Here is a 21,430-nt window from a genome sequence, read left to right as displayed (position 1 = left end):
TAGTGAAAAGAAGCATGCATGAGTGACTGAGTGAAATATCTATCTATTGTTGCCACGACTCTGAAGATACGTTTTATGTTGGGGAAACAAAGTTGTCATGTTTATGCGATTGTCAGAGACTAATCCCTTCTTGTGAATTCGAGAAAGTTTCCAGTGACTTCTGAGCTTGCTGGCACACCTAATTAAGTCTAGTATATTCGATAGAGACCTAGTCGACCTCAGTCCTACGTCTAATCTATAGGATATATTATTCCAATGCGCAGAGCCTATTGGGAATATAGGGACTACACTACAATACCATTGCCAACTACTGCCACAACCCTTTCTAAATTTGCCCTGTCAATTTTGCGTAGTCTCTTAGCATCCTCCTGCTCTGAAACCTCCCACACTTCATTGCATATTGCATACAGGAAGCACTTTTTATGTGGTTTTTGAGGACCTAGTAAACATTTCTGTAGTCCCATGTCATCAGAAAGAAAGGACATGTGTTGTTTCACCTGAGACAATATTGAGGTTTTTAGCCAATCTAGGCATAACTTCCCAACACTGTAAGTTGTTAACACCCAGAGTGTTGTGTCTGTACGTAACGTGGGTCAGGCTTACTGATAATAAACCCACTGGTGTCACCCAGAAAACGTGCCTGACATCTGTTAGCATCTAACAGCAACACTAACCATCCCTCTTGATTGGTATGTGATGAATTATATATGCCCTTGCGAAACATGGTGTCTAATGTTTCCTCTGTGTAACTTGTAAACTGTTGCCAGTTGGCAAATCATGCAAATGTGGAAATATTCAGTGTTTAAATTTTTTTTTATATTAGCCAGATCATCTCCTACGTCTCATATCTGTACTCCTTGATCTAGTTAAAACAGCTAAGATCTTTTCCAAACTAGATCTCAGGGAAGCATATAATGTTGTACGGACATGAACAACGGATGAGTGGAAAACAGATTTCAGTACTAGCTATTGATATTTGGAGTACCTTGTAATGCACTGTAGGCTGTGTAATGCCACTGCTGCCTTCCAGCACTTTGTGAATGACATCTTTGAAAATGCTCTGGATGTAGCCTTCATATTTTATCTCAATGACATTTTTATTCTCCAACGTTCAAGGCATATCAAACCCATGCAAAAAGTATTCACAAGATTGAAAAAACATTCACTTGTAGTATCCAAAATCCTATTTTTGAGATTAGAAATGTTTGATAGTGGCACTGGTATGGACCCCACTTACCCTGGAATGCCCAGCTCCAAGAAACATAAATGATATTCAGAGGTTCATCAACTTTGCTAATTTTTATCACCAGTTAATGAAATACTTTTTACCCATCATTACACCCCTTGTATACTTGACTAAGATACGGGGTAAATTCAAGTGCTGTTATGAAGAAATGCAGTTATGGAAAATATTCTGTTATGGGTACCAAGATAGATTCTATAACACTGGAGAACTGAGAAAAAAGTATGAGTGATATTTCTTTATGTCTGAACCACAGAGTATTTAAATCTGGAGGATGTAATCAAATATTTGTATGAGCCTTGAAAAAGGCCCAGGCATTCACAGCCAGGAAAGGGGGATAAACACGCATTGGCTAAACCTGAATATACATGATATACTCTGAACACATCTTGTATATTATACCAATGAACCAACATTGGACTTGACATTGTTTGAATACATGGGATATAATTCATGATACCACCGAAGGAGAATAAAACAACTTTATGGAAAATTAAATAAGCAAACTTTGTCTAAGTCTACCTTCAAAAGGAATCCTCCAACTTTCTGAATAGAATTATTTTAGATTTGGAATTTTTGGGTGTTACACTTTACATGCACAAAATGCTGAAATTAAAGAAGTGCAGTTGAGCCCAACTTCAGGAATGCACTACCAGCAGACAAAGGGTATTACCTAATGGGACAAAAGTGTTGGGGCATTCTTCTCACTCAAATCAATAGTGAATGCACCTGGACGAGGGCATTTCTACTCTTCTTCTTCCTGCGCTACAGCCCTCAGAGACCTGGAAGGTGCAGCTCTTCTTGGAGTGTGAGCTTCAACATACTTTCCTCTAGACTTGCAAAAAGGTTTAGTTAATTGCATTTCAAGGGTTTCCTTTGAATGGGACATGCAGAAGCTGGATCTTGTTCTGCTTCATAGCATCCACATATTGTCGGCTCGTGGATGTTATAGCCCCTCTGTTGCATCTTTAGATTGGATGGTGACCTCTGATGGTATCAAGGATTTTAGTTTGTATCGCAATATGGTCTTCAGACTATGCAGGCAGACGCAGGGAATATCACAATCTAATTAGACGCGCGAAAACCAATTACTTCTCAGGCAGGATTGGTGAAGGCCATAACTCCACCAAGGAGCTATTTAAAATCTATAAGGAAATCTCCTTGTGCAGCTCCTCGGTTAATCCTTCCTCGAGCTCAATTGAGTCCTGTAATCGCATTGCCACTTATTTTGCTGATAAAGTGGCTAACATCTACTCTGCCTTTACAGGGGGCAAGGAAAAGGCAATAGAGTTCAGGGAGTACCTTAAAATAGATGAAGGCATAAATAGGTTAGGTAATTTTGTTACTCCATCCTCGAATGAATTGCAGCGGATTTGCCGCTCTATCAAATCTGGTTTCCCTTGTGACCCTGCATCGCCGAAACTCCTCGGAGGAAATATCGAAACCCTGGAACCGTACATCAGAGATGTTCTTGACATCTCTTTTAAGACCTGCCTTGTACCTAAAAAGTGGAAGCAAGCGATTGTACTTCCGCTTAAAAAAAAAGCGAACCTTAGCTGGGACAGGATGGACAACTTGAGACCTATTTCCCTTCTCCCTTATATGGCCAAGGTGGCAGAAAAGGTGGTCAATCTCCAACTTATGACCTTTGTGGATCAATCCAATCTTCTTCATCCCACGCAGTTTGGATTTCGCCCGCGCCACTCCACGGAGTCTGCGCTGCTCCTGGCCACTGAAACCATCAGGCAAGGAGTTGATGAGGGGCAAACTATGGCACTCATCTTGCTTGACCTAAGTGCCGCCTTTGACACTGTAGCACATTCCATCTTGCTACAGTGTCTTAACAAGGGTGGAATCAATGGGAAGGCACTTAGGTGGATACAATCCTTTCTGACGGAGAGAGGCTTTCAGGTAAGACAGGGTGAACACTACTCCAGGCTGTTCAATCTCGATCAGGGGGTTCCCCAGGGCTCTGCCCTTAGCCCCACCCTGTTCAACCTGTATGCCTCTCCTGTAGCCACTATTGTGGAAAGATATGATATCCAACTTGTATCCTATGCGGACGACATGCAGTTGGCCATCTCCCTATCGCAAGCGCCCGGAACTGCGGCCGCCAACTTCAGTGCTTGTATGCAGGAGCTAGCCTCCTGGATGACTAACAACTGCCTGAAGTTGAATGGCTCCAAGACTGAGGTGCTCGTGGTGGGGGGGGGTCCATCTGTGTGGTCCTCAGCATGGTGGCCGAACTGTCTGGGCCCCACTCCTGCGCCATGTCAACAGGCCAAAATCCCAGGGGTCCTATTCGACTCCGAACTGTCGTTTTCGCCCCAGATTAATCGGGTAGTGGGAATGTGTTTTGGGATACTCAAGACCTTACGTAAGGTCCTTGACATGCTCCCTGTTGGAGACAGACAGACCCTTGTGCATGCCCTGGTAACATCAAGACTCGATTATGCTAATCTCCTTTACCTGGGCAGTACGGCCAGCAGTCTTAACCGTCTCCAAGTATTGCAGAATGCGACAGCCCGGATGGTGCTGAGGCTGCCTAGGCGAATGTCCTCTAAAGCTGCTCTAAAGTCCCTTCACTGGCTGCCAATCCGTGAAAGGATTAAATTCAAAGCCCTCTGCATATGCCACCGCGTTTTGGGAGGTAGAGCACCCGCCCCCCTAAACTGTCTTATCACCCCCTACAGACCAGAGCGGATGCTTAGATCTTCTGGGACTGGTATGGTCGCAGTCCCCAAAATCCGGAGAGCCCGCATGGGGGGCAGATCGTTCCGATTTCTTGCAGCCAAGAATTGGATCTTACTACCAACTGAATTACGCCTTGAACCCTCTGAGGCTAAATTCCGTAGAGCCCTCAAAACACACCTGTTTCGCCTAGCACTGCCTTAAACTTTTCACCCTCTCACCTACTCAATCTCAGTGCAGGGACACGCCGGAGAGCGTAACTAAGCGCTTTATAAAATTCCAAAATAAATAAATAAATTGACTTTGTAAACTCCTGCAATAGCTTTTTCCATACGTGCTAAAGGGCTGAGATACTCAGATAGGGGATAGTGTCAACAGTCATTTACAGTTGACTTAGTATGAGGGGGCAAATCATACTTGAACTACAGCCTTGTATCAACTGGAACCTAATTTCTTTGGCTGGGCCATTACAGTGCACGTGCTCGTCAGTTATCTTAAGTGTGTGTAGTAGCAGTTTTAGGATGTCTCTTCTTTCTCTCTTACTTGACTGAACATGAACTGGGGAAGTCTGGGTTCAGCTGTATTCATGGACATAGCTTGGTCAGTAAGATTGTGGGGTGTGAGTTTCAGATATTCCAACAATCTCATTAGAATATCATGGTAAAATACTTTATTCGACAAACAGGGCATGAAGGAGCTTAACGTTCAGTGGAAAGGAAGAAGAGTGCAGATAGTTAGGGGGTGCCAAGTGAGAGGAAACACAGTATTTTGAAAAAATAACCAACATTTCTGAAGACCTTCAAAACAGAAAGAGGGATAATTTGTGTTTTTGCCTGCGTGTGTATGCAAAAATTCCAGGTTAAATCTGACAGACACCTCAACATACACAAATGAAAATACCTGAACCAAACTATTTACTAGAAAATGCATTTATTAGGGGAGTGTAACATCCCAAACGCATGCCCTGAAGCTACGCCCCTGCTTTGAGTTAAAGCCGGCCAAAGAACTGCCGCTGGGCCATAGTAATCTTCTCCGGTGGCTATACATGGCACGTTCGTTTCTTTTCCTACTTAATGATGGGCAAGGAACCTTTTCACAGTGTTGTTTGCTTCCTTTGTGGCCACAAAGTAACAAAACTGCAATAGCTGGGACAATGAGTTTTCGTAGCAGTGGCACAAAATTGGTTGTGTAGCTACCCTGTTGGCTAGTTGACCTGGATTTATGGTACCAGTGCAACGGGACCAGAGCAAAAAGCTTGACAGCTGCTGTTCTCCTGGTCATTGTTCCCCATAATCAATGTAGTACTGAATAACAAGTTACTTACCTTCGGTAATGTATTTTCTGGTAGAGCCCACCACAGATTTCTCAGCTTGTAAATTTCCACAGGTGCTAGACTGGATCCGGAAAATTTGCTAGCAATACCGTCAGGTGCGGACAGGTGGCGTTGGGCGGCTTTGCATCTGGTCAGTACAGACCAGACCATACCATCAGGGCCTCTATATATGTGTCACCACTGTGTGCTGATGTCAGTTTCTTTATGATCTCCATCTGCACCTACGAACACTGAGCCAATGAAATAAATAAATGGCAGTGTGCAGACTTTCAAATTGGGATCTTGTTAATGGACAATATGATTCCATTTCACAGAACAGGGAGGAGGGTGAATCGGCAAGGAATCTACAGTTAGATAGAGTCTCTAACAGAAAAGGTGTTACAAAAGAAAGTAACTTGCTCTTCTGATAGAGATTCCTAACCGCAGATTCCTCACCTTGTGTTAGACCTGTAAATCCTGCAGGGCAGATTTGTCGAAGTGCCCATCCCACCAGATCTGACTATTGAGGAAGTAGTGCTTCGTATTGTGGAACTACAGACAATGCCTAGAGTTCACTCACTTGCCAAGCCAATGTTATGGGAATGTGGAATGCTGGGTGTGATGGGAAGAAGGCGAAGAGGACAACTGTGCATTGGTTCAGAGGGAGTGCACATCAAGTAAATCAGTACTATATTAAGGTCCCACTGAGGCATCCAAATGATTTAGGTGGGAACGTGTGACTCAGCCCCTTCAAGATATGCATCACAACAGGTGATTTAAAGATGGATGGCTGATCAAGTAAACGTAAGAAGGCCGAAGGGTAACCTTTTTATTTTTTGGGGTATTTTTATTAAGGTCTTAAAGAGTGATAAGTACAGCATTATGGCATGAACCAGCTTGTAGTCAAGTAATAACAGTGACATCCAGTGCATACAAAACTCACCAACATTTACATCCGCCCCCCCAGCAAGTCTCCCCTAGGGTCTGTAAAGTCATCTGGTGGCTGAATCTTTTGTCTCTCCCATTATGTTCCCACCGGCAGTGGGTTCATGACCCTCTCAAACATTTCCTCAAAGGTCCTACCCACGTTATCATCGATCCAGGAATTTAGAAAAGGACTCAAGACCTAGGGGTCGATTCCGATCTGGTGAAAAGCGCTCTGAATTGCCATTCGGAGCGTTTTTCCCATACGAATCGTACCCTGCAACGTCCACCGTACGAACGACGAAGTACGATCCGTACCAGGAGCCGTACTCCGTACGAATCGTACAGGGACCGTAAAAATGAAATCCCCATACAACTCTCCCTCGGAACCCGCTGTACGCGACATCTGTATGGTTCGCGGCCGATTTTTCCGACCCGGCAAGTACGATTCGTGTTGGGTACGCACCGTACGACCCTTTTCCTACGGGAGCTGAAAACAGCCGTGAAAGCGGAGTTCGCCCCGAAACAGGTACGGAACGCCCCCCCCCCGGGTACGGTGCGCACCGTACCCCATGTACGCTGGATGTACGGCACGTACCCCCCATGATCGCAGGGGTACGCGGCGTACCCCTGCGATCATGGGGTGTACGCGCCGTACGGTGTGTATGTGAATGTGCACTTTTCCGTACGGATCCCCCTTACCTGACGTGGACCGTACGACTCGCGTCCTGGTACTCGGGATCGTACTCGGCGGGTCGTACGGCGTCTGTACGAGTCGTACGGAAACGGCTCCAGATGCGAGTCGTACGGCGGATTTTTTTACCGGATCGGAATCGACCCCATGGTTGTTTGAATGAACTTGGCACCACGAAGCAGCTAGCAGCTCCAGCACCTTAAGACCCTCACAGGAGATTTCCCGCGCTTTATAAATCCTGATTGATTGATTAATGTGCTCAACGTCAGCCAATGCCCACTCAAGTCTGCCCACCATGCTGCTTCAGTGGGGCCCCTGGGTGCCTTACAGTGTATTCAAACCTGCCTCTTTACCAATACCACCCCAAATACCATCATGTGAATTTGCATCTTGAGGCGTTCCCTGCGAAGCACTACCTCCTTCAAGCACAGCTTTACAGATCCCTCCACTCTCACACTACCAAGTGCGTCAGTGCTTCCAGCACCAGCCGTCAGTATTCCACTAGTGGTGGGAAGGACCATGTCATATGCAGGAAATCAACAGAGAAGAGCCTGCAACTGCTGCAAGTCACAGGGCTATCAGGGTATATCCATGCCAGCTTGGCCGGCGTTAGTTAGGTTCTGAGCAGATAGTGCAATAGTATGAGTTTCAGGCTGGCTTTGTTGGAAACCAGTTGGACCTGTTTGCAGGCTCTTTTCCACTCTGTCCCCAGTGACCACCACAGGGCAATCAGCACTACACCGTTCCCTAGCCCTGTCGGTGGATCCACCTCTATCCAGCACCAGGGCTGCTTGCTAGAGAATCACCAATGCCTGCACCCAACTAACCCCATTAATTGCCTCACCACAGCATTTTCCTTTTCTGAGAAGGATGGCCAGACATGCATAGTGCAAAAACTGCCATGATCCCAGCTGTAACAGCTCATGGGCATGGGCAAATGCGAGAAATCTGTTATTTAAATAAAAGTATCCCACTCTCTTGCACCTCCTTCCCCTAAATTTCACGTCTTATCATGACACAGAGCAGCAAATGGTTTCAACACCCAAAGAGGCAGATCATCAGCAAATGGGGCCCTTCAAAGTACCTTGCTCACCAGTCTATGCCCTAACACCGCCGTTAAGCGTAGAAGATACGGGACTTCCTTCAGAACTCCCTTGCCTCGAGCCACATCCACACCTCAGCGAAAAAATGGCTCTGCACTATGATTCTCAGATGGGCTGGAAAAAGCAACATGTAACTAAGGCTAGGCCCCCAGCACCTGATGCGCCCGCTCCACAGCGAACAGTTTAGTCAGCCCCTCGGGCCGCAACACATCTCAGATCAAAGTCTCTAGAAGGTTCTCTGCATCACACCCCTCCCCCTGCTCTGGGAGGCCTAGGAATCATAAATTGTCATGGCACAAGAAGATCTCTGCATCCTCCATTCTGTCTTCCAATACCTTTATAGCCATGGTTGGTTTTGACAGCTGAGTTTTTACGATTTTTACCCCCTTCTGGAGGTCCTTGACAGATCCTTCCACTGTATGGAACCATTACACCAAGCTCCACAGACCAGTCCTTAGCAGGTTCACATCAATCAAGGCAGTCTCTATGTTTCCCTCCAGGGCCATGTGTGGATCGCAGATGGACTACAGCAGGTCAACTCTGGTGGATTCCCTAGTCGGCTCCTCTGCATCCTGCACATGTTGAGAATATGTCTGTCTGATGGACCCCGGTAGGTGTGCAGTGGTGTATTGTGTGTATGGTATATCAAGCAATTATGTGTTAAATTCCGTATTACTTTCTTTGCAGCTCAATGTTGTACAGATCTTTTAGTTCGCTCCTCTAGTGCTATTGCTCTGCGGATGATAGTGTGGCTTATGTAGACACTTCCAAGCTCCACCATCACTGAATACTGTCATGACAGAAGAATGCATGCAGTACGGTTCTAGGAGGTTTTAGCAGGTCCTGAGTGATAGCTGGTGTGTTCCTTCATGGCTTACTGTAAATTGATTGCAACTTGGTATTCTGCTTCACACTCACAACTTCCTCTTACGTTTTAAGATGCCTCTGTGTATTATGCATAGGGCTCCCGGTTTTAAGGTATTTATTTTCTCTACATTTCGATCTTTATTTATCCATATTAATTTTCAGCACATTTTGTCTGTATTTATCCAGTTTTATGTTCTGTTTTCGGTATAAATGAAGCTGTAATGGGTATTTTTCCACATTTATTTGATTGATAAATGCATATTTGCATTTGAATGTCCAAAAGGTCTCAGCGGTATACAGTGTAATAGTGTTATCTGAAATCACTGGAATTGCAGAATAGCATAAATAACTATAGATTAACGCTTAATTATGAAATCCATTGTCTTTTTTCATCTCCCCTACCTCTCAATCTCAAAACATCCAAAGAAGACCTATTTGCCGTATTTTTCTGTATTAAAAATTAAATACAGACAGGGAAATACCTATCTGTATTTATCTGTAAAAACGGAAAACTGGGAGCTCTAATTATGCACAAGGAATAGTACCACGGTGTTAGGTGTATGCTCACATCGACTTATGAGGACTGGACCAGGTAAGAAGGAGGTGACCTTCCTAAGCAGTCTGTCTCACTTATTTGGAACATCCTGCACTCTATGGTGCCTGAGGAAGAGGTGTTCTGCCTCGCGGATCCGGGAGGCAGCGGTGCCCCAGGAGGGGTACATACATGGGAGCTAGAACATCCCAGGGAGAAATACAGCTCCCTCCCATGAGGTTAGGTCTGGAGCTGTGCTTCCGTAGAGCTGCAGACACTTTAAACAGGCTTATTTCAAAGTGGAATACTCTGGTAAAACAGTTTCCATTGATTTCAGACTGAAAATGAAGGATTATGAGTAAAATAAAGTGCCACAAAAATGCTGCTAAATTTCCATATTTGTGCCGCTAAATTTCCATATTTGTGCCGCTACATTTCCATATTTGTGCCACTAAATTTTCGAATCCATGTCACTATATCCAGAGAACGGCACAGTGTGGCTTAGGCAGGCGTGACAAGGGTAAGCATCTCCGTGTGAGCTGAGATCTGATTTCTTAAGCTCTTCTATGGCTGTAGCTTTCCAATCCAGACTCTTTGGTGTCGATTCCGATCCGGTAAAATCCGGTAAAATGCGCTCCGAATGGTCGTACGGAGAGTTTTTTCCCCGTACGAATCGTATCCGTAGACGTCCCGTACGTACGATGAAGTACGATCCGTACTAGGTGCCGAACTCCGTACGAGTCGTACAGGACTCCGTACGACTCAAATCTCCATACGAATCTCACTCGGAACCCGCTGTACGCGACATCGCGGCACGTTTTTACGACCCGGCAAGTACGATTCGTGTCGGGTACGCGCCGTACGACCCTTTTCCTACGGGAGCCGAAAACAGTCGTAAACGCAGAGTTCACGCCGAAACAGGTACGGAACGCCCCCCCCGGGTACGGCACGTACCCCCCATGATCGCAGGGGTACGCGGCGTACCCCTCTGGTCATGCGGGGTACGTGCCGTACACCCAGCGTACATGGGGTACGCACCGTACCCCATGTACAGTGGGTGTACGGCACGTACCCCATGTACGCTGGGTGTACGGCACGTACCCCGCATGACCAGAGGGGTACGCCGCGTACCCCTGCGATCATGGGGGGTACGCGCCGTACGGTGTGTAGGTGATCGTGCGCTTTTCCGTACGAATCGACGTGTACCGTACGAATCGCGTACGGGTCGGCCGATCGGGATCGGAATCGTCCGGTCGTACGGCGTCTGTACGAGTCGTACGGAAACGGCTCCGGATACGATTCGTACGCCGGATTATTTTACCGGATCGGAATCGACCCCCTTAACTTTGCTCCACATACCTTTGTGAGGTTGCCCCATCTTTCCCTTCCAGCAGAAGGGTTAGCTCTTCAGACTATTATCACGCTGTGCTATAGTTTCCTTAGGTTCATATGTTATTCTGTAATTGCATTGATCTTGTTCCAATGCTCTTTTGTCTCTCTTCCTATCCACTCTCTCATGCTCATTTAAATGAGATGATATTGTGAACTACTTTCTTGTGTGATGATCTATGAATTGGTATTGTGTCACTGTGTGACCATTTACATATGCTTTCAAGAAATAGATGAAGCGAAGTGATTAGTGAAAACTGAGTCTGTCATTATTGATTAATGTGATTTGCATATATAATGTATTCATGGTCTGTTGGATTTTCCGCTGATTATAGGTCGTCATAGGGGGGTATTCTCCGTCTAAACAGTTTCCAGTCCCTGACAACTCTCAAAAGGTTAATCAGAGGACCAGTTATAGAAATGGGCCAAATTTTAGTTTTATAAGAGAAAAGACAAGTTGGTTATTACATTGGTTACGTGTGGTGAATATGTTTACCCCACGTTTCCGCTGCACCAAAGGCATTTAATGAAATGCAGAGTTTCGTCCAAAGAATGAGGCATTGCCAGAACATATCAATAATCGTGCAAATGTGTACAGGTATACAAGTGCGAAAAAAGCAAATTTGAATGAAAATATGTTTTTGCTACCTAAGAAACGTATTTTTATTCCACACACACTTTCACCATGCCAAAAATACTTGCTGTAAGCATATAGTTGCTGCTATTGAGATAAACAGCAGTAAAACTAGAAGCCTGGAATAAATTCTGTTGATAAATCACACTTTGGATGTAATTACAAAAACAATAAAAAGCAATGTTAGTCTCTAAGAAACTATTTGTACGTGTATTTCTACATTCTGGTGCTGTATTCTTATGTGCAATTAATCCTATTCTGGCCCATTAAGGATATAAAATAAAATGACTATACAGCAAACTTTGTAATTCTGAAATATGATGGAGACCTACAGGAGCAAATTGGTATTATTGCAGTTTCAAAAACACTTAATATAAGTTTATATGGTCGTATTTCAGTGCTTCCATGGACCTTTTAATTGGATCGATTTAAAATTTGAAAAGCAAACTTTTCTCATAACTACCCTGAAACAGGCATAAGGGACGCAGCTTGATCCTTTTCAATTAGGCCAATGCGCTGACCACTGGCTAATATTCACCAAGTCACAGTAGAAAACATTTAAACTATATGTGAGTTAAATGGCATACCGTCTGCAGAAATTCAACTTCTGAACGAAGCACCTCGTACACCTGATCAAGGCCACCATCTTGATATATTTCCAATTCATGTTTAAGCCTGCAACAAAATAATTTGTATGTTTAGCACTAGGACACTGCATAAACACATGCTGTTAATATTGACCATTTTAGATACATCTCATAGGACCGCATTACGAATGTGGCGGGAAAAAGCTCCTGCATACTTCTAGTGCGCTGTTATTTCCAGATCCGCAATTTCTGAGTCTGGAAAAGCCATGATAGGAGATGGCTACGGGCAGAGCCAAGCTCCATCTCCGTCCTCCAGCATCGGCGGGGGAACTGACATTGCTATGCCCTTCCTTATACATACCTTTCCTTGCCCATATACCTGCCCCCACCCCTCACAGCAATTCCCTGATCCCATTTACTACCCGCGCTGAGCTGGTGGTAAATGGGAAAAGGAAATGTGCCCAATAACGGGTTTGAGATGGGGAAATGGACCAGTGTTAACCGGTCTGCTCGTTATTCTCCATTCCAGGGTAAGTAACTTTTAATGTGAGGAATCTGAGATTCTAAACCAACGGTATATCTCCAGGGGCAGCTCCTACTCAATGGCGGAGGAGCGGCGCCCCATTGGCTCAGAGCCAGCAAGTGAAAAATAAAACGATATCTTAGTATCATTTTATTTTTAATTTGCCAGCTCTGAGCCAGGTTGTGCAAGGAGGGGCGGGCCGGGTATGGGAAGGGAAAGGAGGAGTGCTGCGTACACTTTGTAGTGCACATGTGTGTTTGGCCGGCCGTCTCAGGCTGGCCAAACACACATGCCCATTTAGGTTTCTCCAGCCCAGCTGCAATGAGCTGCCGAGCTGGGGAAACCCCACAGACTCCCTGACCTGAACGGAGCATCTTCTCAGCCCGCGCAGGCCAATGCCCACGCTGAGAGAAGAGCGGAGATTGGATGGGAGTCTGATGCTTTCCCAGGGACTGCAGGATCTGCAGCAGAGGAGCATGAGGCCGACGGCAGCACCAGGTAAGTGTTAATTTTTATCATTAACCCTGTCTCCATCCCCCACAGCCGCACGTTCCCCCGCATGCTAGCAGCTGGCCCCCTCTACCACTCTGTGCTTCCCGCTGGCCCCCTCTCCTCCCCTCCCGAATATGTGAGGCAAACAACACCTCCAAGGAGCTCTTTAAAATACTTAAGGAGTTCACAAATCCCATAGTAAACACACTATTCATTACCCCTACTCGAATATTGTGTAATGATCTAGCAAACTATTTTAAGGAAAAAATAGACAAGATATATTGCTCTTTAGAAGGAGGAAAGGTATCTAGCGGATCATCCCCTTTGGGGAGAGATTCCATATTACCTAGATTAGACTCCTTTCGAAATCATTACAATAGAGACAATGGAGACTCTGTTGGCACAAACTAAATCAGGTGCTCCAACAGACCCGGTGTTGCCATTTAAAGTGGCTGAATTAGCATCTATCCTAGCTCCCTCTCTAACAAAGGTCTGTAACATCTCCCAGGATACAGCCTCTTTCCCAAGAAATTGGGAAAAGGCGCATGTAAAACCTCTGCTAAAAAAAGAGCTGGCAGACTCAATGGAGCTGCAAAATTACAGGCCAATCTCCCTTCTACCGAGTAGTTCAAAGGTTTTGGAGACTTTGGTAAATAAGCAATTGATGCTATATTTGGAACAGCATAGTCTACTTGATCCCTCGCAATCGGGATTCCGCCTGTCCCATAGACCGGAGGCGGCATTAGTGGAGGTCACCGATACCATCAGGATGTCACTTGACAGAGGGGCCCCCACTATGCTTGTGCTTTTAGATCTTTCGGCAGCCTTCAACACCATCTTCCATCGTGTCATGTTGGACAGACTGCGGGAGATTGGTGTCGGAGGAGCTGCTTGGGCTTGGACACAGAGTTTTTTGAACAACAGAACTCAATGTGTACAATTAGAAACATTTGTCTCTCAGACCTTGGCAGTAGACAAGGGCCTTCCACAGGGCTCAATTTTAAGCCCCACTCTATTTAACATCTATGTGGCTTCCTTGGCTTCCATAATTAGAGCCTGTGGATTTGAGACAATCTCGTATGCGGACGATACGCAGGTAATAGTCCCCATCGTGACAAATCCAGCTCAGACAAAAGCCAAGTTTAAGTCCTGTATGCTGCAAATTGCTGTCTGGATGAATCAGAACTTCTTGCAGTTAAACTCCAATAAAACAGAGATCCTTCTATTTGGGAAAGCAACAGAGATATGGTCTGCAGACTAGTGGCCATCAGAACTCGGGGAGGCACCAAATCCTGAGACACATGCACGAGACCTGGGCATATGGATCGATAATAAAATCTTGATGGAGGAGCATGTACAAGTAGTATCAGGAACCTGCTTTGGCATTATTCGAATGCTGAGAAAAATCTTCCCATGGCTCCCTATGAGTGATAGAAAGACCTTAGTACGAGCTCTATCAGTCAGCAGACTTGACTATGGCAATTCTCTCCTAACAGGCATTAGAGAAGATCTTGCAGCAAGGCTACAGGTGGTGCAAAATACTGCTGCACGACTGGTTCTTAACAAACCATGGCGTACTCCGTCTCGCCCTCTTTTTCAACAGCTGCACTGGTTACCTGTAAAGAAGAGAGCATTGTTCAAGCTACTGGTAATGGTATTCAGAGCACGACAGGGGATCGGCCCCCTTTATCTAAGGAGAAAGATTACAGCCCATACCCCTGCGCGTATCTTAAGATCCAGTAATCGAAACTTACAAAAATGGGAGGACGCACATTTTCCTATTTAGCCCCTCTCCATTGGAATCGCTTGTCGGACGAGCTGCGTGCGTGCCCCAGCCTGAAACATTTTAAGAAGCTACTAAAAACCTGGTTGTTTTAAAGTCGCTACTCCTGGATTAGCCGTCTGCATTTGCTGCCAAAAGCGCCAAGAGATCCCTCTGGGGATGATTCGTTTGCGCGATATAAGTTTTAAATAAATAAATCTCCACAGCAAATAATGGGCAACTCATACTAAAGGGGATCAAGTTTTGCGCTATTATAGGTGAATTCAATGACACTCATGCTATCAAATTCGTCAGGAAGAAAGGCTTAGGCAATGCTACCATGATTTGACCATGTAACCTGCAGCTTACGCACAATTCCCAGAAGCAGGGACTCAACCTACTGAGCTATCCTACTGACCATTTCATTCCTACTGTATACATACACGGCCCTGACCTACAATCATATTACCTAACTAAAACAGCGCCATCCCATCACATGTAATAATACCAAGGTCACATGGATACTTGAAGTTAATCAAAAACACATAAGAGTGGGAACACTTGGAAACCCATAACTAAATGCCTTGACACACCTATACCTAGCATGTAATTTACAACAGGACAGAAAGGCACATGTCATTTTGCCCAGTGCCACTGGTCAGTAGCGTTTAACCTAGTAATGGCTTTAGGAATTAAACATCTCCAAAATATTGTGAAGTAAAGGGTCAGTTCTATTAAGAACAGAGAGGCGAGGGTTATGCATGACTTTCTTCCCGATTTATTGCTGAGCAGCCCCAAAAAACACAACACCACAACAAGAATTACTAATCCACTGAGTCCCCTAAACAAAACATCTATGGTCTCCACATCCTGTTTCCACGTATAAAAAAGCCTCTTAAGAAAGGCACCTTCTCTCTTTCTTCGTACGAGCCCTTTCTTTAATGTTAAAATTTCTGCTTTTGATTGATTGATATGTCTTGCTTACTAAATTTAAGGCATGATACAACAAATCACAATTTACATATTCAGAATCAGAAGAAAAAATACTTAAAGCAACTCAAGTGCTTCGGATATCTCCAATGCCAGTCTGCTATCAGGTTCTACTTGCCTGTGAGGTATTGCACCCATACCACACATTGTCCACTTTGAGCACAATCGAACATGATTCCCTGACCTTGGATAACCATCTCACTGCGACGGGAGTCCACCAGGAGCTCTAAGCAGTTGATGAAGAGAGACTGTTCTTCTGCCAACCAGGAGCCTCCAGTGATCATGTCCCCCACACCTTACGTCCAACTCTAACACAACGTCCGGAGAGGAGCTGAAAATGGCAAACCATTTCATGCCTCTATATGGTTGAGTCACCACGAAATTTCCAATCGGACCTCCTCCATCAGTAGGACTTCTATGAATAGGAAAGACCTCTCCTCAGATGGGAGGCCTTGAGCCATTGGAGAGCCCCGTAATGTATGACCCGAGGAAGATGGCTTGTATCGAGGATGCCAAAAGGCCCACTAACCTGGCGAGCAAAACTCGAATTTTGTGCAGGATTTTCCTCAACTCCTTCCAAATGGGCTATCTTCCATGCTAGCACAGACACAGCTTTCAGTGTGAAATCTATAAAAAAAACTCCAAGAAAATGATCTGACGAGTTGGATGAGGACAGCCTTGGCCATAATGAGGAAGCCCAAACCTTGAAATAGCAAGGTCGCTTGCTCCAAATCCTCCTAAAGTCAGTTCGCTGTTGATTCTCAAGGAGAATTTCATCCAGATAGACAATAAGCCTGACACCTCTGGACCTCAAGAATTCCACTGCCAGTTTAGTGAAATACTATGGTGTGGGTGAAAGACCAAAGGGGAGAGCTGAAAATTCAAACACTTGATCACTCCATGAGAACTGCAGGAAGTTCATGTGAGGAAGAAAGATCAAAATTGTGCGGTACGTTTCGTTGAAATCCACCCTGGCAAACCAGTCTTTCGGGCACAGGACGTCTTTGAAAAGATGCACGTCCTCCATTTTGAAATGGCGGTAAATTAGTCAGCTGTTGAAGTCTCTTAGTTTGATCACTGGCTAATGTTCACCATCCCTCTTTGTCCATCAAGAAGATATTGCTTAAGAATCCTCTTGGGTGGAGCTTGGTGGGCACAATGACGTGCTCATTGAGTAATATTGTCATATTGGCTTCGATGAGCAGAACCTCAGTGTCGGAGAAAAAGAGAGGTTTGTTTCGCGGTTCTTGAACCAGGGTTCCATAGAGCACTATTTTACAACCCGCACCATCTAAAGGCTCCCGTTATTTCTCTCCATTTGTGCAAGAATTGTTTTACGCTGCCTCCCATCTCTTGAAAGAAAGAAGGTAAACTCACTACTTGAAGCACCACCCAAGGCGTTGGCATCTCCTCCGAAAGTTCCCCTGGCACTGCGGCTTCTACCACCTCTCATCCAGAAGATGCCCCCTAAGTGCTTGCTGTCCTGTAATTGGCTGTTCATTCTGCCCTGATAGGTTTAAGAGGTCCAGGGGTAGTGCCAGCCAGCTGAGCGAACTCTGCCACTACGGACCCTGACAAAAATATTTAGGTCAAAGATCTTCTTCATGGCTGCTGGGTCTTATCTAAGGAGGAGAATGTGGTGACAAATTTAAACAACCATGATGAAGGGGTCGTCAAAGAGCCCCCTTAGACCACAGGGCCAGCCTTCGTCATTGCCATCACTCCAAGCTTTGGGTCTATCTTAGTAACAAGTGATCACCTTCGCTCCAATGACAAAGTGCATTTAGCATTGCCTAAAAAGCACACAGCTCTCTGTGCACCCGTGTGACGAGCTCATGTGAAACAGGTTCCTGGTTTCCTTTGCTCCTCGGCCATGCAGAGAATTTTTGTCAAGCTGTTTATCTTGACACGCCCCCAGGACCTTCCAATACCCTTCTTGGAGCATTTAATTAATTTTGTTAAAAAGGTGGCATTTTGCCATCTATTTCTGTTGTGTGAGATTCACTTTGACATCTAAAGATGGCCTTGGGAATTCAGTGCAAAGCCAACCCCTGACTTCTTTGTCTATGGGATTATAGAGCCTGCTGCTCATGTACTGAGCTACTTTGGACTCTGGTGGCCACCCCAAGGAGCAGTGGCTGTTGCTACTATCAAGATCCAGCATCCCTTGTTTTTTTTTACCCCCCTGTCCGTCCTCCGAGAGTTCGAGATCCACCCTGGGTTCCTTGGTGCCACCTTCAGGTTGCCACGGCCAGGACCCGGTTTGTCGTTTGACTCAATCTCATAGTCAGGGTCTTCTGGATCTTCCCTGTCCTCTCCTGCACCAAGAATCCCAAGAACGGGGGCTCCTTATACTTTAAAGGTTATCACCAGGGCGGCACAGTCTTTCAACTTCTCTACATTGCTGACTAAACTTTCACGGTTCCTATGAATTTAGTAGGACTGTGTGATATATCAACAAAACTTCATAATACAGAGACCAACTCTTCTTTATATCAAGAGTAAATTTTGGTTCGTCCAGCTCATAGTACCGCATCAAAACTCCTAAACCTCCAGTCATAGATGCTGTCAGCAACCTCAACCATGACCACTGCCTTATTGCCAAGGAATTCATGGAAACAGATCTAACCCTTTTGTTTGACAGTTATGCATGTCCAAAGTTACACAAAGAGAAGAGACAATAATACATTTTTAAATGTTTAATGAAAAGATATAATCCTTGTAAGTAAAACATGAACTGGAATAATTAAGCACATGTGACACATCATTGTTATAAGCATTATTTGAATAGTGAAAAACACAATTAATTCAACCCTACTGATTGTTCATAATGTTACTCCTATCTATCACGTGTACCCCTACTCTAGCTAGAGCGTTTTGGGAGTACCCTTCTGCCAGACCAAGTTGGAATGATCTAACCCCATATCTTGGTATAATGTGTGAGGAAGCCGGTCTCAGTGCATTAACTAATACACTCCATCTCAGTGTGCAAGCCTTCACACATCTCTGCTTGCGCAGCTATCTTCCTTCTTCGAATTAATGTTGGGGCTCTCTGCAGCATTCATGATAACTCCGCAGTGAAATGCCTCTCGGCGAATTCACAACGTTTTGGTGAGAGTCAGATGTTTAACAAATAAAACACCGGACATATCTCATTCAGCTAAAGACGCAGAATAACAACTTTACTTAGTTTGGTGATAAAGAGTTGTCTCCTACGAGCACATAATAAAGCAAGGACATTGCGTTTTGGTTTGTGGGTTCCTGGAACTAACAGTGCAGACTACAGAACAACAATGTCTACCAAAAATAAACATGTGTGTAGCAATTTCTTGTGTTAGTGAAAAACATGTTTAAACCACCATGTTAAAATTACGCTAAATTAAAAAGGAAAACACAAATGGAAATATAATCCCTGTACCACACTCATGTGTGACTATCGAAGGTCTCCAAAAGGAGATGGGGAACTCACCACTGTCTGGGTGGATTTAATAGGGGCCTTCCCTTGGGTTTTGATTTACCCCCTCTTATGCAGGGGGATGCTACCCCCCATGAGGGGGCTCATACTCAACTCTGCCGTCATGCGGAGGATCTCTCTGCCCAAGGGACTTAAAGCCGAGTACACTGTCCTTTGCAGGGAAGCATCAATTGCCTCTAGAAAATCCTCATCCATGAGTAAGAGAAGATGACTCTCCCTCCTGTTGACTGCTGTGAATGTTCAGGTGTATCAGTCACTCCAAAGGGCTTTGGGCAAGGCAGATTCTTCTAATATGAGATATAATGCAGCTTTTCAATGAGACTGGTGTGGAGAAGTGTGGCTCACTGGTTAGAGGCGGCAGACCCGTAAGCAGAGAACGGCCCGGGACCAGGGTTCGATTCCCGACGCGGCAGGGTCGTGGACCAGGGTCAGCAGACTCGATAATTCTCGCCTCGGTGCCTACTCTAGTCAGAAACCACACTCGGCAACTCTGGGCATCAGCTTGCCTCATCTTCACAACGGCCCCCCCAGACCGCCGGGGATGCTTGGTCGCACCTTAGAGATACCCATCAGGGACCATCTCTCAGGGTGAGCCAGGACGGGTTCCCCAGCGGTCGAAGCGTGGAGATACTCCTCCAGGAGTCGATTCCTAGCGCTATATAAACCCGCAATTAAATTAAATGGTGCCTGACACCCTTGAATACAATGGGCTGTGAAGGCACTAGATCAGGGTCTCTGAAAATGAGAGAACCACTGTGAGGTGTTGCTGCTGGCAAACAGGGAATTGTGCTCGCTCTCAGCAGTGTTACAGTCCCGCGTTGCAATGAACAGCTCCCTGTGCGAGGACCGAACCATGGTGTTTGCTGAACGTCAACTCTAAACGGCTGACGGCGCATGTGCCACTTATCCAATATCGTGAATGTAGAGTTGGGATGGACTCAAGTAATAAAGTGACTGCTGGTGACAGTACAGTGTGGGATGTCAGCAGTGCGCATGCTGAATTTATGGTTAAGTTGTAGTGACAGTCGCACCTCAGAGAGTCAGCAAGAGCAAGGCACTTAAAACAGAATCTTAAGAAAGGGACTTATCCGGCTGTTGAGCAGCAAAGCAAGAGGAAGTGCCTTTCTTTTCGAGGCTGTTTTACATGTGGAAGGAAGCAGGATGTGGAGACCATGAATGTTTTGTTTAGGGGCTCATAGGATATGGAGTCCTTGTTTTGGTTTGTTGGTTTTATTGGGCTGATGAGCAATAAATTGGGAAGAAATTCATGCATAATCCGAAGCCTCCGGTCCCAACACAGATGTGCACTTATACCTAAAACCAGGGGACGCCAGCACGGATAAGAGGTAGGGGGCGGGAAGTGGGAGGACGCAGGGGAAGCAGGTATTAAAAATAGAATAAAAATTAAAAACTTACCTTATTGCTACTTTGTGATTGGTCTGAGCACTGTGTTTCAGCGCTCAAACACTGACTAGGAGCATGGGTATTTTCTCCATGCAGGCTGTAATGCAGCCTACACTGAGAACATGCGAAGTGCGCAACACTGTTCTGCCAGCTTGAGAGGGCCGGACAAGTAGTCATTGCGTGCTTGGGAGGGTGCTATCACTCCTCCCCTGCCCCCGCCCCTTCACACAAAGCTGCCGGAAGTAGGACAAAATAAAATGATAATAACGCAAATTATTATCATTTTATTTTTCCTTTATTTCACTGCTAAAAAGCAGTGGGTGACGATCCCCTGCCTTAGCGGAGGAGCAGCCACTGACCAAAACTTCCCTTACTCTAGTATTGCAGGGCCGACAAAACTTTTGGCATATTCCCAAACCATGGCTTTGCATCAAAAGGTAGAGTTGAGCTTTCACCTGTTGTTTTATAAAATGACACTCTCCAGAGTAACATGACTACCTAACATGTTACTGAAAGCTAGGCCTCTCTTCATGCTAGGCGTGAGTCACAAAGCTTTTTCTATTCTTCCATTCTTACTCCTGCAAAATCAACAGGAAGTCATCACATCTATGCCAAGAGTAAGACACAAGTAGTCAAATATGGTTTGTGAATCAGGCTGTTTGTTTCTTTGGCACACTGTGGGAATGTGAAGTTGGAGCAACTGCAAATAATGTGGCCTTCAGAATATTCTTTGGATAAATATGAATAACCTACAATCTTTCATGAGCTGTAATTCCTGGGGGTGAATGCATGCCAACAAAAAATTCTC

The 21,430-nt window shown here is 45.2% G+C and overlaps 1 protein-coding gene across 4 annotated transcripts in view; it reads right to left on the bottom strand.

Annotated features, from left to right (window-relative positions):
• The window catches only part of CCDC172 (coiled-coil domain containing 172), a 977,718-nt gene that overhangs the window by 126,302 nt on the left and 829,986 nt on the right, over window positions 1–21,430 (bottom strand). For all 4 annotated transcript variants that reach the window (XM_078641185.1, XM_078641187.1, XM_078641184.1 and 1 more), the window contains one exon: window positions 11,977–12,064. In XM_078641185.1, the coding sequence (XP_078497311.1) occupies window positions 11,977–12,064 (88 nt within the window). The remainder of the gene's footprint in view (window positions 1–11,976; window positions 12,065–21,430) is intronic.

Source organism: Lissotriton helveticus, chromosome 5_1 (genome assembly GCF_964261635.1).
Source record: "Lissotriton helveticus chromosome 5_1, aLisHel1.1, whole genome shotgun sequence".
Classification (NCBI taxonomy): Eukaryota; Metazoa; Chordata; class Amphibia; order Caudata; family Salamandridae; genus Lissotriton; species Lissotriton helveticus.
The sequence above is the reverse complement of the archived record's forward strand: the minus strand, read 5'-3'. Positions and strand labels throughout refer to the sequence as shown.